At 39.9% G+C, this 14,219-nt stretch overlaps 1 protein-coding gene across 1 annotated transcript; it reads right to left on the reverse strand.

Annotated features, from left to right (window-relative positions):
• Window positions 1-4,713: 4,713 nt before the first annotated feature.
• adad2 (adenosine deaminase domain containing 2) lies at window positions 4,714-13,622 on the reverse strand. The gene is made up of 11 exons (XM_035178918.2): window positions 13,552-13,622; window positions 12,011-12,160; window positions 11,147-11,297; window positions 9,666-9,804; window positions 8,981-9,109; window positions 8,244-8,394; window positions 7,686-7,856; window positions 7,323-7,537; window positions 6,639-6,870; window positions 5,153-5,285; window positions 4,714-5,020 (listed from the first exon to the last, which is right to left on the reverse strand). Exons 2-11 carry the CDS (start codon window positions 12,133-12,135, stop codon window positions 4,910-4,912), a joined length of 1,557 nt encoding a protein of 518 aa, XP_035034809.2. The 5' UTR covers window positions 12,136-12,160; window positions 13,552-13,622; the 3' UTR covers window positions 4,714-4,909.
• Between the last annotated feature and the right edge of the window lie 597 nt (window positions 13,623-14,219).

The following is a 14,219-nucleotide window of genomic DNA, read 5'->3' on the forward strand; positions in this document are numbered from 1 at the left end:
TAAAGCACAAACATTGAGACTGAGCTTTATAAGGAAGTAAGAGGCGTCTTGTGTTCAGCACTTAAACATTGGCACACTGCCGGATTCTGGATTTATCACTGAGGAAGAAGGAGCAGGTGTAACTTTAAGATATTTTATATTAATAATGTAGAAAAACCATATCTGACACAAATTATTGTTAGATTTAAGTATTAGACTTCAAAGTCTTACATGTCAGGACAGAAACTTTGAGAGCTCACAGGCAACTCCACGTGTTGCTTTACTACATATGAGGCTATGTTACTTATTATTCATTTAATTTTGTCAAGCGTCATGTCATTTATAGTTCAAGCAAATACCCAATAATATCCAAAAGCAATTAACCCTTTTAAAACATTTTAAACACCATATTTAGTTTTTTTAAATTACATTTGATGTTGAGTCTTGGTGATTCTTTCCCCTTAGATAGAAGCCACATATAAGTGTTATGGTTCAAGTTCCCTGGCTGTTGTTTTTTTTTCTGCAGAAGTCATCTTTACATGTCTTATTAATCTGTTTTCCCGATCGATCCTTGGGTCTTCAGCTGTTGGCTGGAGGACAATGTGACATTTTACGTGTCCGTGGTCGCCTTCGCCTTGCTGATCTTTCTCTTCAACACTGCGGTAAAATAACTTTTCTTAAGTTCAGATTTAGGTTTATAAAATGTAAACACTGTGAATGCATCACATTGTTCTCCAGCTACAGGATGTATCAGTTGGACACTTAATTCTAACACTTTAACAGAATGTATTATCGTGAACTTTAATATTGAAAAGGACCAGGCTTTGTAGTTTATGTAGACTGGAATCTCCCACCTTATTATCTTACATCCCTTGTTTTTAAATCCATGATTTAAAATGTATCTACTCTAAAAGACTTCTTTTGTATTTTCATTGTTTAGGTTTTTGTGGTGGTTTTGATCCAGATCCGCCACATGAGAGCCAACAGCCCGGCTGGAATCCGCAGTGGGCTGATGCACGACCTGAAGGGAGTCGCCAGTCTCACCTTGTTGCTCGGACTCACGTGGACAGTTGGCTTTTTCAGCTGGGGGCCGGCCAGACTATTTATGCTGTACCTGTTCACTGGACTCAACACCCTGCAAGGTTCAGTTACTGAAAGCTGAGAGGGAAAAGGCCTCAGACTTATTTGTTCTTCAGTGGCATGTATGACTGATTTTAGGGTCTGGCACAACTCAAGGGTTTCCACTGGCAGATAAAGTGTCCGCTCAGGCTGAGGGTGAGCAGAGCAAGAGAAATAAAGGTGTAGTTTGTGTAACAGGAGAGTGAGGAAAATGCAATCGGCACTTTCACTCACATCTCTGAGAAAAAGCTTAGATCATCCAAAATAAACAAAAATACCTAAGTGGGCGTTAAACTGGTTCAAGGGGTTTTTAAGAGAATTTGTAGAGCACACCCAATTTTTTTGAATTTAAATTATTTTGTATTATTTTCCCTTCGGTACTAACATAATTAACAAATAGTCCAGACATGTCATATGAGTCATAAACAGACAAACTGCCTTTTTCAAAAACATATAAATTTAAGTATAAATCCCAAACATTAATGGATCTGGAGTGTGGGTACCTAAAACATTTTTACCATATCATCATCTTCATCATTATGATCAAAATTTTGCAATTGTATTAGCCTGACACCATAGTCTGTATATTAAGATGGACGACATGACAGCGCCCCAAAAATGAAGGCAAAGCCTCTTGATCACCGCCTGGTGGCTAGCTGCAGTATAGGTCATAGACTAGGTCAATTTTATTGGATTGATCAAAGTAAAAGGCAAAATACACATCAAATACATTTTTCCCAAAGATGGTTTCTGTCATGTTAGGTCGTCCTTATCACGCTGATGTTTGTGCAACTGTTAAATTTTCTGTTAAGATTTGGGGGTCAGGGTCATCAGTGCAACACCATCAGTGCAGGATGGCAGCGTTCATCTCTGGCATATTTTGGCTTCATTTCTGGATACTGGGAGGAAGTGGAGCTGAGTTGTCCATCTTTATATTCAGTCTAACCCGGACACCAGCGGCTGCCTCAGGGTGTTTATGCAGGTCTGTCAGGTGGAGTGCCAGAGTCTGACTTCATGTCAAACCATTCACTCTTTATCCATGTCAGGGTTTGGCACAACTATGACACAGTTAATATGATAATGTCCGACCTCACAAACCCAGACCTCCTCATGAACAGTTGGCCTGACAGGAAACAGGAAAATTGGTCAAATTAACTTACATGAGCAAATCTTATTTTAATAGTCGTGTCTTAACTTTCTCCTGCTGCTTTCCTTCTTGCATGAGGCCCATTGTGAGTGTTCCTGAGTGTTTATTTACTGAGTCGAGGTTTGTTAACCACTCGTGCATTTTTCCTGAATATCCCACTTCACATTCACTGTTCAAAAGAACTCAGGATAAAAAAGGAAGAAATCAAACAGAAGCTAAGTGATGCAACTCTTTCACAACTGTCTCTGGTACTTTTATGTTTTATCTGATGCAACCAAACCCCTCCACTGTTTACCTTCTTCAAGGGCAAATCAACATTATCCGCCGAAGTGGAAGAACTGGAAGAACATCAACTAGGACTCAATCTAGTCCAGCACAACTTATAACTTCACTTTTCTCTATATTTCAGGACTTTTCATCTTCTTCTTCCACTGTCTGATGAAGGAGAACGTCAGGAAACAGTGGAGGATTCACCTCTGCTTCGGACGTTTTCGACTGGAGGAGTGTTCCGGTAAGACAGACACACACAGCGTTATGCAACATAACCAGCCAGTACCTGCATCTGATCAATTAACTGGCACTATCCGAAGATTCAGTAATGAACAGCAGCTTTCACTCTGCTGTGTTGGGGTCAACTTGTTAGGGAAACTCTGAGTTTGATTTGTGTTACTTGCATTTTTGCCATCCAGAGTGGAGCCACTCTGCCTCGGCTGGAGTTGTGGCCAAACCCAAATCCAATCCTCTGAGAGCATCAGGGCCGTCGGTCCACTCAGTCAAGTCCAGCTCCACGGAAAGCACGTCAGCTTCCTCCGACTCCAGCCAGAGGGACACGTCCTGCAAGAGGCCGAATCTAGGTGAGATAAGCAGCACACAATCCTCTGTAAATCCACAACCATCAGTCTGTCAACACTATCATTTCAGTTAATGAAAAAAAAAAGATAATCCACGATTAATTAAAAGTTCAACGATAATGAAAATTTAAGATGGACGGAACAAAAGCAAGGCAGGATCGTGAAATGTGTTTTGAGAAATAACAAACAAGGTTTCGGCTTCAATTATCATCCTTAATGAGTTCTTCAAAAAACATTTTCTGTGACATATTCTTCTCATGACATTATACTCGTTATCAACTCCTTAATCCTCATCTATTGTGAGACAATTAAAGCTGCAATTAAAAGGTATAATTCATCTTATTGTGATTCAGCCTCCTTGTGAGAAGATCACAGATGTAGTCAGACATCAGTCCCTCAGCTGCGAGAGTCACAGTGAATGTCACTGCATACATTAATGAGAACGCACCAACGTTGAATAATTACACAAAAGCCTTTGTAATTAATCCAGTTCAAACAAAACTGACATTATATAACTGCCATTTCTTACAGGTTTACCTCACTATCTCTGATAGCTAACCTTTCATTTAACCCAGAGGATATGTGAGAGGATAAATGAAATATAGCAGCTCCGATTATTCAGATATTTAATTACCTTTCAGGCCTTTTTGTGAATTCCCTGATTCTTCCTCGAGCCCAGAGAAGCCCGACGGCTGCAGGAGGCCCTGCTGCTCAGAGGGCGATGAACCCGACACCTGGCTGGAGGAATCACCTGCTCGACCAACAAGAACAAAGATAATCACACATTTACACGTCGACATGCAAATTACTGCAACTACCAAAAAAAACCAGCAGCTTAAACTCAGAGATGTGTAATCAGTGTAGATTAATTTTGCCAAGAAGCACCATTGTATTCCACCTTCATTAGATCATTTTACAATACTATTCTACAGTTTTTTCGTTTTTTGCTAAATATTATAAAAGAGCCTATAATTATGAAGACATGAGTGGTTGCATCAATTCCAAGGAGGAGTTGGTTGCCAAGCAACTGGTGAGTGGAGCCATGGTGACAATGAACCCACAGTCTGGATGAAAAAAATAAAAACACACCAAATTTTGAATTCAAGATGACGCAAATCTCCCTGTGTTCCTTCCTCTATTGTACTATGCACCTCACATTAAATAAATAATGATGCTACAATCATACAGCAATTATTTGATGAAATGATTGTTATGCCGTTTTTGTGACTAGTGTGTGTGTGCGTGTTTACTCTGTCCAAGTCTCTGTGATAAACATGTAATGGTCTAAAATTTGTCATTTTGTAATTTATGTTCATTCAGAAGTTGAACTTTGAACACATCTGTGGTTCTTCAGCTGCTGATTTGAAATCCTGACCCACTTGAAATCATCCAAAACAAATAATTATTCACTAAATTGTAAAACAAAATATTTACCTTTTCATAATGGCCTCATTCAGCACTTTAACAACTTACTGTGTTGTTGACCTTTTGGCTACAACGACAGGGTGAAAATGTCGCTCAATCCTGTTTGACAGGGACGAGGAAAATCTTTCCCTTAAGCTTTAGCCCAAAAGCTGCATGTTTCCACCCACAACTCATTCAAACTGACTACTTCACTGTGGTGCGGTAAGGTCCAGTTTATTTTTCACACCTACACAAACAGAAAACACCACCAACGCTATACATGAAAATAAATATCAAATTACTTTAAGGGATGTTTTGTTTCCAGAACATTGAACAAAATCTCAGGAGGAACTTGGATAAACTTTAACAGAAGAAGAAAAAATAAAAAAATAAAATAAAAAAAAAGAGTTCAAGCATGAAAGCAATCCACCATCTCTTTTGAATTCCACGGACCTACGTTGATGTTTACAAAGTGTTGCTTGACCAGAAGTTTGACTGTCTGGTAGACTTCGGCTTCCACCTATTAAAGAGTCAACAAGCCATTAACAACTGCAGAAAGCACTGCACGTTCACCATGGCCGCGTCTGATGAGCTCTACAGTGCAACAGTTTCCAAATGAGCTTTGCTGTAAAAACGTAAAGCCGACACACACCTTGACGCTGTGGTAGGTTGGAAGCTCCAGCAGATAGCTGTGCCCGCCCAGCTCTGCAACTCGGAGGAAGTAATTGTAGAAGGCTCTCTTGCAGAGTCTGCTGGAAAAGCCAGGCCCACTTATATAGGGAGAGCTGGGAAATAAGAAAAATATAAATCACCATAGTTGTTTTGTTTGCCTTGGATATGCTGTATTATATGTTGGTGCATTTAAAATATTCCAGGTGAAACAAGAAGACAACACATATGGACCCAGACAGGAAGCACCAGTGAGGGACTTGGTCGATCACCCTTTGAGTATTAACACGCAAGAAACTGTAAATATAAATGTGGGTTTATTTCTGCACTGCTCTTAGTGATGTTAGGTCATTTCATGTACTTGTTCTAAATAATGATTCCACATCCAGTGCTATCGAGGCTTAGCTGTGCCGAACATAAAAACACGTGTGGCTTTTTAACAGTAAAAAACTCTTGCTGCAAACCCACCCCCCACGGTGAACCCTGGTAAGGGACCCTGGGGAGTGGAGTAGTGGTGTGACACAAACAGTTCTATAGGTAAAGACTAAGTCTAAGTGTGTTATTGAGCATTGACAGAAGCTGGCATTAGCAGATGGCTGTCCAGGGTGACTGATGTCAAAATATTTCAAGGTCTGTTATTTAATCATTACACTTTCTCCACCATGAGTTTCCAGATCCTACTCAAAACATCCTTTATTAATTTTTATTACCAACATATTTTCCACATAAATTATTCTTTTTAGCGGAATTCAAGAGATGTGGGTGCAAGCCAAATTTTTTAGCAAACTATTAATTGCTTCACAGTTGAAAAACAAAGCTGAAAGAAGTGAGGAATAATTGGCCGGCTGCTTCTAACCTCACTTAATTAAACAAGTTTCATGCTCTAATGTTTTTCTGTAGGTATTCTTGCTCCGCTTCACCTCTTTTTTCTATTTTCCATTTACACGCTACAAAAACTCAAACTGACACATTAACCCAGTGTCGCTTAAAAAAAGAACAGTTCAGGCTGCAGGACAGAGGCTGAAATATGCAGCTGTGAGCGCCGAGCAGGATCGCAAATCTATTTTAGGCTGTAATCTCCCCTCAAGGACAACACAGCCTCCAGTGAGATCTGCATCTGTGTCACACTCTAGTTACTGGACATCAGGGGTTGTCTGCAGCTCCAAAGCCAAGAGATGGCAAGAGCTGGAGACCTCACTGATCTGACAAACAAACAAAGTGCAGCGGGCTCTGCCAGCACTTCTGCCATATCCACGGATCTGGCTAAAGGAGTGTGGATGAGGTAAGGTACAGTCAGGTCAAGACTCTCTGCAAGGGGAGAACAGGACATTACACTGGTCCTACATTTTAGATGCAGAGACAACTTCCTGCACATTTGATCCACTTCCTAAGGTTACTATCTTCTAAATGACATGCACCTTTCTGAAAGACAGTGTGCAGATGTTCTCTACAAAGCATCTACATATTACCCATCAACAATGTAGCCCTTGCGACTGTCCAGAACTTCAATATCCTTGTCACCAAGGCACCAGTTGATGCTGAGGTTCTTGTTCTGTGAGGAGGTCACAACGGGACCCACGTAGTCGCCACTGAGGCAGACGATTTTGTGTTTCTTGTAGGATGGCGGCAGAAACTCCTCCCATACATCACCTTCCACGTTGGTGACATCAGACCCCTCTACGTTAACGAGCTTCTGGCCCCCTTCAAATCAACACAAATTTAAGTATGTTTAAGGGGTTTACATGGACACAGGTGATAGACATTAACCCACGTAAAATCTGAACAACAATTAGTAAACTGTCAATAGTTGCGTTACGTTTAAGACAGCATAAGAAATCCTACCACTTTGATAGAAAATACCAATTAACTACGTTAACAAAACACAACCTTCAGTTAACTTTATTACAATTGGATTTAAAGGGAGAGTTAAGACACTTTTTCGCCATTTTTTGAGTTAGACGAAGAGATGGACACCACTCATGTCTGTCCACATGTTTGACGAAGTTGTAACATCTACCAGATAATTTCGTGGTTTGGAGCAGGAACCTGCTGTTTAGTGTCCAGATGTAGACTTTAATAATCCAACTCTTAAGGCAAGAAAGCAAATAAAAATAATTCCAAAAATGCTGATCAATTGCTTTGAGGCTTTTTACCTAGCACCATGCTGGTGATGTAGAGTGGCTGAATGAAGTGGCTCAGTAATGCACCCTGAACCCCAGTGAAAGACCAGCGACACAGCTTGTCACTACTGGACATGCAGCAAACTCTGGCGCCCCAGAAACTTGGTTCAAGGTAGACTATAGGGACCAGCTGGCCCATGGCGTGATACAGCAGCTTCATTGCTGTCCAAGAGTTGTTCACAGAGCCCCTGAGCAGAACATGACATTGTATTTTATAAGTTTATTAGATATATTTACTGTATCAGCCAAGGTAAACATATACCAAGACGATAGAAATGAATACATCAAAAACACAATGTAATTCCCAGTTCTTATCAATTAAAGTAAGTTCTGTACTTGAAGCAGAAGTCCTTAGCGGATCCTTCAGGACACTGATTGGTGTAGAGGTGCAGGCTGATCTTGGGTTTGAGCGGAAGCTGATGGCTTTCTGCACTGCTATCAAAAATACAGTTCTCCTTGGCATTTGGATCAGCATCAAAGAAGAGCAGAAGGTGTTTGTACAGAAACCTGAGCACAAATCTCAGTTTGAGCCACACCAGCATTTTCAAGAAAGTCAGCCTACTTTAACATGTAAGGAAAACACATGTCATGACTTCATCTTAAATATCAATGAGAAAAATGCATTACACATTTATTAGCAGTTAAAGTTAAGATTTCATAAATTAGAAATGGGGGATTTCCTGTTCCAGCAATTCAAAAATTCAGCATGTAACTACAGTCAGGATCCACAAGTATCTGGAGAGTTTTCTGTTGTGCAGGCTCTGCGCTTGAGCACGTTCAATTTGAAATAAAACAATGGATACTACGAGAAAATATCACTTTTGGCCTGTATAAAGACTTTAAATAAGGTGGAGGTCATTCGTCCTGTAAACAATTCATATTGGTAGTTTATACCTTAGGAGAGCCCGCCTGGCGATGATGATGGCGTGGCAGTCATGGACCATCGTCCCATTGTAGCCAAGCCGCTGGGTGCAGCCTGAACGTCCATCCCCCAGTGCCACCACCTTGTAATGTTCACAGGGTCGACCTGCACTATCCAACACTTCTGTGGAGGAGACTTAACTATTTCTCATTCAGTGTTTCATTACCTTTTTGCTTTAGTTCATGTTTGAGATGTGACATGGAGACTGACATGTGAAGGGCATTTAACTCCGGTGAGGTGAGCCACAGAAACAAGCAGTGACATGTCTAACAAAAGCCTGGATTGAACATAAAAGACCTAGAAGCAAGCAAGAGTGAAATATAATTTATATGCTATCCTCATCCGTCTCCATTCAAACCGCCCTCTGACTGAAAACTCACAGGTCACAATGAATCAGGATTGCTTGAATAAGAAAAGAGAGAAATTAACTGTCTGCACCATCATATGAAGGAAAATAGCTGTCTTAACGTGTGATATCCAACAATTGACCATGCAATGTCTTTTTTTCATGCTTGGAAAGCTTCATGATCAGCACTAGAATGCAAAATGATCATGTCTAGCCGTTTAATATGCTACTGCGATAATGACCTCTCCTTGGTACGGGCTCTGTTTGTGAATTTCTAGACACTAAAAGATTTAGTTTTTTGTTCTCTATTGCAGTGCCGAGATACGGTGATTATTGATTAAAAAAGGTGTACAATGAGCTTACCCCTTATCAAAACAAATGCCGCCATGTGGCTCTTGGAGTCGTGGAATTCAGGAAACATCTTCAGGAGGCTGTCAAACTTCTCACTACTTATTGCTGCCATGTGTTTCTTGTGCCACTCACTTTGCCAGACTGGAAGAAAAGCAGTGGGGAGTTTATTCTACTTCAGTGTGACCAGGACAGAGAAGAGTTACTAGTCCAGATGACAGTGTTTGACTGTGGCTTTGAGGTAAGAGGGAGCAGTTCTTCAATTGGCTTCAGTAGCAGCAGAGAGTTGAACTTGGACGTAACCTGCAATAGGAATCCAGTAGCACTGTTAAATGACAAAGAACCAGCGATCTCACCCAGGTGATGAAGCAGACAGGCACCCCTGATGAGCAGAGCAACGTGTTCAACCCTGTCTGGGGTATTTAAATACATTGCACTGTCAAATACATCCAATCTTTATTGAAAAAGTGACAGACGTAGAAGCCAGATTAGTGGTAACAGAAAGGGTTTGTGTGAAAGATTGGTAAAACCAGACCGTCAGAAATATTCTGGACAAGCTGTAGAGCTCTGTATGTGGCTCCACTGAACTTCTTTAACATACAACATGGATACTAATTCATGATGTTTGAAGCAATGGCGAGATGTATTTTTTGGCATATCCGGACTAGAATGAGATATTGAATGCTGACATCTACTGCACCTTCAGGCTTTGTGCTATTGTCTTCAATCTCGAAGTCCTTGATCTGGTCCAGGATGATCTCTTCATCCTGGGTTATGCTTGCCCCAGGTGACACAGCAGGGAGAGAGACGACAGTTGGCTCATCATCTGAGTCTTCATCCTTAAACACAACAAAAAAAAAGTGTTAATTGAAAGCGTGTGAAGACACAGCCATAATGTTGGGAGCTGAGAAAAGATGGGCTGTGTAATCTGAGACTGAGAATGTATTTCTGTTGTTCGTAGCTCAGATGACAAGGTGGGTGGCTGCAGATGGGTTTCAAGCCCTCCAGGAATGGCATCATAAACTGCTGTACTGTGCCAGTAATCTGCCGTTAATCATCACAGATGTTGAGAGATTTCACTTTGATGTCATCTCATCTTATTTATCTCTACATCATCACAGGTTTTGAGTGAAGGACACCTTCTGTGTAGAGCAGGCAATTACATACAAGCTATATGTATATTAGGTTTTCATCCACAAACATCAGCTACTGGAGGTGACAAGCTGACAGAGTGACAGCTGCTGTCAGCTTTTCATTTTTGAAATCAAATTTGTAGTTGAAAGTCTCAGGGAAGCAATAACATCCATCCATCCATAATCTATACTGCTTATACTATGAGGGTGGCAGGGGGCTGTAGCTTATCCCTCCTGACATATGGTGAGAGGTGGGGATACACCCTGGACAGGTCGCCAGAGTATCACAGGACTGACTTACAGAGACAAACAACCATTCACACTCAGATACACACCTACGAGTAATTTAGACAATCCAATTAACCTAACCTGCATGACTTTGGACTGTAGGAGGAAGCTGGAGAACCCTGAGAAGACGCAGGCACGGGGGGAACATGCAAACTCTACACAGAAAGGCCCTGGACATAAAACAATAACCCCTTCCCTTTATTGGATATAAAACAGCAGATAAAGTTGTGGGAAATTCAGACATTTAAGCCCAATCCCATTTCACCCCCACTCCCAATACCTGTTGGGATGGAGGGGTAGGGCTGAGGCGCAGGGCTCTATACCCCTCCAAACGGAGATTTTTCAGACCCTCACTTCAAACGGAGGGGTACCCAGAATGCCTTGCGAATCACCGGCACAAATGTAATATATAAAATGTTCTTCATTAATAAGGATTTAAAAATTACAATAATGATTGTAATGTCTTAGTTTAATATCATTACAATGTATTATGGTCACTTTTTTCACAACAACCTTAAAAAAAAAATAAAAATGATAATCCCGTATTTCCGCATCGACTACTGATGACGTGTTGGGTTTTCGCGACGACTACTGATGACGTAACGGCTTCTTGAAGGGCTGTCCCAATTCGTATGGGAAGATTTCAACCACTACCCCTTGTGACTCCGTTTCAAGGGGCAAGATAACCCTCGAAAACAAGGGGTAGGAGTAGAGGCAAGGGGTGAAATGGGATTGGGCCTTACTCTTTCCATTTATTTACCTCATCTCCCAACTGGAAGTTAAAGGAACCAAGTTTATCTTTAGGTTTGGGGGCGGAAGCCCTCTCCATTCTGAGTCTGTCACTTCCTTTAGAAAGTAACACCTCTTCCGCCTGGTCATGGTCTTCATAGGCATCTGCATCTTTCTGAGGGCTCAAGTATCACAACATCAACACAGTAGCTCAACATTAAATAAGATGGCAAATTAAACATTCAAGCATTTCTAATCAAGAGTGGTTGCAACATTTCCCACACATTTGGAAAAAAACGTCTACATGAAAAGTGCCCAGCAGAAAGCAAGCATTGGGTTTTAGGTTGAGACTCAAGAGCATGGCATTCTTCAAAGGCTCAACAGCCAATTAATCATTGTCTGTACCTGAAACCAAGCACATGAAGGTTGTCACAACCAAATGAGCCACTGGGATGTCCACAGTCCTGGAACTGTGGGTGCACTCATTAATGAGTTCCAGTAACACACTCAGACACGCTCTGAAACCTCAGTAACAAGCCTCAGTAACAAGCAGTTTTTATTGAAACAATAAAAGACAACTACTGTTAAAAGAACAGCTACTGCTTGGTTTTATTGGCCTGAGCTTTATAGTGCACTGCTAATGATTTTTCGCAGAAGTGACACCGATAATGTTTAAGTCTGTACCATTGGGATAGAGAGGATAGTGACAGTTCACTTGAAATGTTTGAAGAAAGGATTAGAAGGTCCCCGCTGTGATGTGCTGAACAATTTCTTTAGATTATGAGACCAGGAGGGTTCAAGGAACACATTTCTTATCCAAATGTACAAATATCGCTAAGCTGGTTGTTCTCGTAGAGTTACTGTTAACGGCATTCAAAAAATGTTTTCATGTTACCTCAGCCCAGAAGCCCTGCTGTAAACTGGTAGACCAAACTGGGAGCTTGACTCAAAGTCTGGCTGAGACTGAAAACTGGCAGCACCTCTTCTTGGACTGTAATTAAATGCTTCTCGGTCCTCCATGATTTTCACTTAAAGTTCAGGTGGCCTAACAAACACACAAATGATTAGGATTGAAAAATTAATCACATGTATTATCTGGCAATCCTAACAGTTCAGGCATAATACAGGATGATTATCATGTTGTAGAATGAAAAATATTCAAGAAGCTTAAATTAAATATTGACATTTATTATTCCCAAAAACTATACATTCTATACAACTCCAAAAAACAAGCTAATTATTTGGTTCCCCATTATACTTACTGTTTTCATACATAAGCCCTTAAAATGATGATTCCAGTTTCTATTGTTTTTATTATGCATTTATCTACTAAACATAAATGGACATCAATAGGCTGAGTATGAGTTAAATCAGATTCACCAGATGATATTTAATGATACATTATGTTTGGTGTTAATTTTCTGCAATTCAACAGCACGTAAATGAATGTTAATGCTTTTGAATATCATTTTGTATATATAATATAATAAGTTTTGAAAGCCAACACTGGATCTCACAGACCAACATCAACCTGAGGAGATGAGCACAGAGATGTTAAAATTACAAATAGTCACATTTACCAATGAGCTGACACCTTTACTGGATTCATCAATAAACTTATCAACATAGAATTTCAGGCGGTTTAATAAAATAATGTCAATTAAAATGTATTTTTTCAATTTCCCCCCAAAATTGGGGAAATATATCTCACATATTGAGGTCAGCATTAGTATCTTTTAAATCTCTTCTTAATGCATTTAAATAATGTCTAAAATATTACTTTACTTTAATTTGTGTGTGATTTAAATTGATTAACTTCTGCTTTATGGACTAATTATATTAATTTCTAATTATTTGCTAAGAAAAACACCTTTTAAGTAAAGTTGTTATAAGATTATTAGTATTTTAGACATTTTGAGGGGAGAAAATACATTTAAAAATGTCACCGTGCATATTTAATAGTTCTATTTCATCTAAAGCCAAATGATTAAACCATTACAACAAAGACAAGTGACTCATTAGTCAAATCAAACATTAATTGCCAGTGAACACAACACCTGTTGCTAACCCAAAGATTCACTCAGCTAATGGAGGCTAATCAATTAACACTTGCTAACACGGGCTAACACCTGATTCCTCTGTGCCAGGACTCATACAAGAGTTTACAGATAATTGAAACACGTCAGCAAACTAATGTCCACCTGCCTTCTGGACGTTTCACCGTTAAATACTCTAAAAAGAGGTTTGCTAGTTAGCAGCTACATTTTTTCTAAGCTAACGTTAGGATGTTGTTGCTAGCACAGAAAACAAGTGTCCAGAGCAGTTACTCGGAGGGAAAACAAAACGCTGAACCGTTTCCCTGCGACTTGAGTTTGAGGTGAAGCAGTTTTAACTTTGAACAAATAAATGGCAGCTTCATAGAGTTTAAAAGTTTACCTTCAGTGTCTGGACCTTCTTCAACCCTGGAGAACAGTAGGTGGTGCTGTGGTCACTGTGGTGTCCTGCAGCTGCCTGAACCCAGAGCCACACAGAGCTGGTGTATTTAGATAGTAAAGATGTGTAATATTCATATGTTGGTGCAAATTGCGTTTTTATTGTTATAAACATGTGCACTTATGTCAAAAGTGCTTATTAAAAAAATGTATATATTATTTTTGCTCCTGGGTGGTTATTAAATGTTTCTCTATGGACACAGAATGACATTGCTTTTACAAATCTGAGGTAGATCGATGACATGTTTTACCTCCTTGAGCAAAGCATAAGCAATATATCGATATACATTGATCCTTCTGTTAAATTGCTGTTATATTCTTATACTTAAAATATTGTATATTAGCACATACTTCGTCACAGTGAGAGATTTGTAGTAGATCTGGTGGCTAGACTTTCATCTCACTGCAGTGAACTTACTGCCTAAATTTCCCTCTGGATCAATTAAGTATCTATCTTACTGAGCATTGCAGCCATATGTCTTCTGTGATTGTTGAGAATCAGAATCATATTTATCGACAAATTGGTTTTCAACATACAAGTGATTTGCTTTTGGTGCACAACAAACGGATATATTAAGTGAAAAATATGGGGAAACATAAAGGAAATTAAAA

Source organism: Hippoglossus stenolepis, chromosome 15, assembly GCF_022539355.2.
Source record: "Hippoglossus stenolepis isolate QCI-W04-F060 chromosome 15, HSTE1.2, whole genome shotgun sequence".
Classification (NCBI taxonomy): Eukaryota; Metazoa; Chordata; class Actinopteri; order Pleuronectiformes; family Pleuronectidae; genus Hippoglossus; species Hippoglossus stenolepis.